We start from the raw sequence: 2805 nt of genomic DNA, 5'->3' as shown, positions 1-2805 counted from the left end.
TCCCGAGTTTCTCTACATACTTATGATGTTTCTCTACATATTTATGATGTTTCTCTAATAACCTTCTTGTATTTTTACTCTATTGTTTAAACCACTACTCTCTTCCTTTGGACGAGGTGGATAATCACTTGTTCAACAAGGGAATCGACCCAAATTATACAAGGTGGATTAAACATGGAGAAAAAGACGAGCCAATAAAAAATGTACTACATACAGAGTTTCCTGACACCGAAATTCCAACAGATGCCATAGAAACAACAGAAATGGTGAATGCTACAGAAGATAATTTCACAGAGGACTATGAGAAGTTTTTAGAAATACTTGCTGATGCTGAGAAGCCCCTGTATCAAGGATGTCCTAACTTCACAAAGTTGTCCACACTAGTTCAACTACTTAACTTGAAGAGTAAGCATGGAGTCTCAGATAAGTTCTTTACTGAACTTCTAGTTTTGTTGAAAAGGATGCTACCTGAAGGTAACGAAATGGGGAAAAATACATATGAGGCCAAAAAGACAATGAAGGCAATGGGTTCGGAATACACAAAGATACATGTATGCATCAACGACTGCATTCTTTACAGGAAGGAGTACAAAGACTCTATAGTATGTCCAACTTGTGGGAAGTCAAGGTGGAAGGTAGATGAGAACAATAAAATAATGTATGAAAATATTCCTGCAAAGGTAATGTGGTACTTTCCCATAATACCACGACTGAAACGACTCTTTCAAGCTAAGAGTATCGCAAAAGATTTACTATGGCACACCACCAGTTCCAAAAAACCCGGTGTTTTACGCCACCCATCAGATTCACCTGCATGGCAAGCCATAGATAACAAATTTCTTGAAATTGCTAACGATCCAAGAAATCTTCGGCTTGGTAGTTCCACGGATGGGGTTGATGTAAATAGAGGTAACAGAAATCACAGTGTTTGGCCGGTTTTATCTGTCATTTACAATCTTCCGCCTTGGTTGTGTATGAAAAGAAAGTTCATCATACTTTCAGTGTTAATATCGGGAACACCTGGAAATGATATTGATGTGTTTTTGGATCCTTTGATTGACGATCTAGAACTCTTATTTGAAGAAGGAGTTGAAACATATGATGCCTATGCACAAGAAAAGTTTATTCTACGTGCAGTTGTTTTATGGACGATTAATGATTACCCTGCTCTTGGTACATTGTGTGGCTGCCCCTATAGTGGATTCCATGGTTGTGTAGTGTGTCGAAAAGAAACTCACTGCTGTAGACTTCCTTTCTCAGCCAAGCAGTGTTATGCTGGTCATAGAAGATATCTACCATATAACCATCCTTTCAGAAAGCAAACGAAGGCGTTCAATGGAAAGGAAGAGTGGGGAACTACTACAAATCCTATGACCGGAGAAGAAATATTCAACGAAGTTAAATACATTAAGAATAAATGGGGGAAAGGATTTAAGGATAAAGAATCAGAAATCCTAGAAACTTCGACCGGAAGAGGGGGGAAGACAGTTAAAAGAAAAAGGAAAACATCAAAAGAGGGTGATAGTTCAAATTCTAGACACAAAGAACCGACCTATTGGAAGAAATTCAACATATGGTATCGACGACTTAGGTATTGGTGGTATAATTGTGTCTAACATTGTATTGATTTCATGCATATTCAAAAGAATGTGGCTGAGAGTATTGTCGGAACATTGCTAAACATTCCAGGAAAGGAAAGACGAAAGATGGATTGAATGCTCGATTGGATCTGGCGCATTTTGGGTTAAAAGAAGAGTTGCAGGCTAAAACACACGGCAACAAAACAATACTTCCTGCAGCATGTTACTCATTAACGAAAGATGAAAAAGACAAGTTTTGTGAAGCATTATACAACTAAAGGGTTCCACAAGGTTACTGTTCTAACTTTTCTAGTTTAGTGAATCGAAAGGATAGGAAACTTGTGGGACTTAAATCACATGATTATCATATGCTTATGCAATAGTTTTTGCCCATTGCAATACGGTCTATCATGCCGGAACTCACAAGATATGCTATTATCAGGTTTTGCTTTTTTTTTTTTCAAATCAATATGTAGCAAAGAAATCAAGGTGCATGAAGGTTATTAAAGGGCATGTGCGAAACAAAACTTATCCAGAAGGATGCATTGCTAAGGAGAATATTGCAGAAGAAACAATTGAGTTTTTCAGCGAATACCATCAAGACAATTGGCATTCCACCAGATAAGCATAAGACATCTGAAAATGATAATGGTGAAGGAAATCCTGTGTCAGCCGGTAAACCAATTCAGGTTTCTCCGGAACTCTCCTTGAAGGCACATTTCTATGTATTGCAAAATACGCCTGAAATTGTGCCTTATATTGAGTAAGTATAACTAACATGTTTTTTTTTTATTTTACATTAGGAGCTACCAAATATTATACTCATTATGTACTTGCAGACAACACATGACCTTTTTGAAAAACCAACATGGTGGTAAACGACAAGCATGGCTGGAGAAAGAGCATAGCACAACATTTGGTCACTGGTTACGCAACAAGGTAAATTAAATTTTTGCATAATCTTAGTTTTTTCTTTATTCTAGTTTGTGCAAGGTGTATCTCATTCATGTAATGAAATTTAGGTTGAAAACGAGTTAGCGGTTTCCAGAGAAAGTATATCAGAAACCGTAAAGTGGATTTCGAATGGAGCACACAACAACGTATTAAAATACGATGTATATGAAATCAACGGCTATAAATTTCGTACAAAATCTCGTGATGGTACAGTTTACCAAAACAGTGGGGTTGGTGTTGAGGCAACAGACATGCACATTTCTAAAGAAGT

The 2805-nt window shown here is 37.3% G+C and overlaps 1 protein-coding gene across 1 annotated transcript; it reads left to right on the top strand.

The window, feature by feature from the left end:
• The first annotated feature begins 263 nt into the window (after nucleotides 1-263).
• LOC110931468 lies at nucleotides 264-1858 on the top strand. The gene is made up of 2 exons (XM_022174861.1): nucleotides 264-1576; nucleotides 1690-1858. The coding sequence occupies exons 1-2, from the start codon at nucleotides 264-266 to the stop codon at nucleotides 1856-1858; spliced, it is 1482 nt and encodes a 493-aa protein (XP_022030553.1).
• Nucleotides 1859-2805: the final 947 nt, after the last annotated feature.

The sequence above is a fragment of the Helianthus annuus genome, chromosome 3 (assembly GCF_002127325.2).
Source record: "Helianthus annuus cultivar XRQ/B chromosome 3, HanXRQr2.0-SUNRISE, whole genome shotgun sequence".
Taxonomy (NCBI): Eukaryota; Viridiplantae; Streptophyta; class Magnoliopsida; order Asterales; family Asteraceae; genus Helianthus; species Helianthus annuus.
Note: the sequence above shows the minus strand (reverse complement) of the source record. Positions and strands in the feature narration are given on the sequence as shown.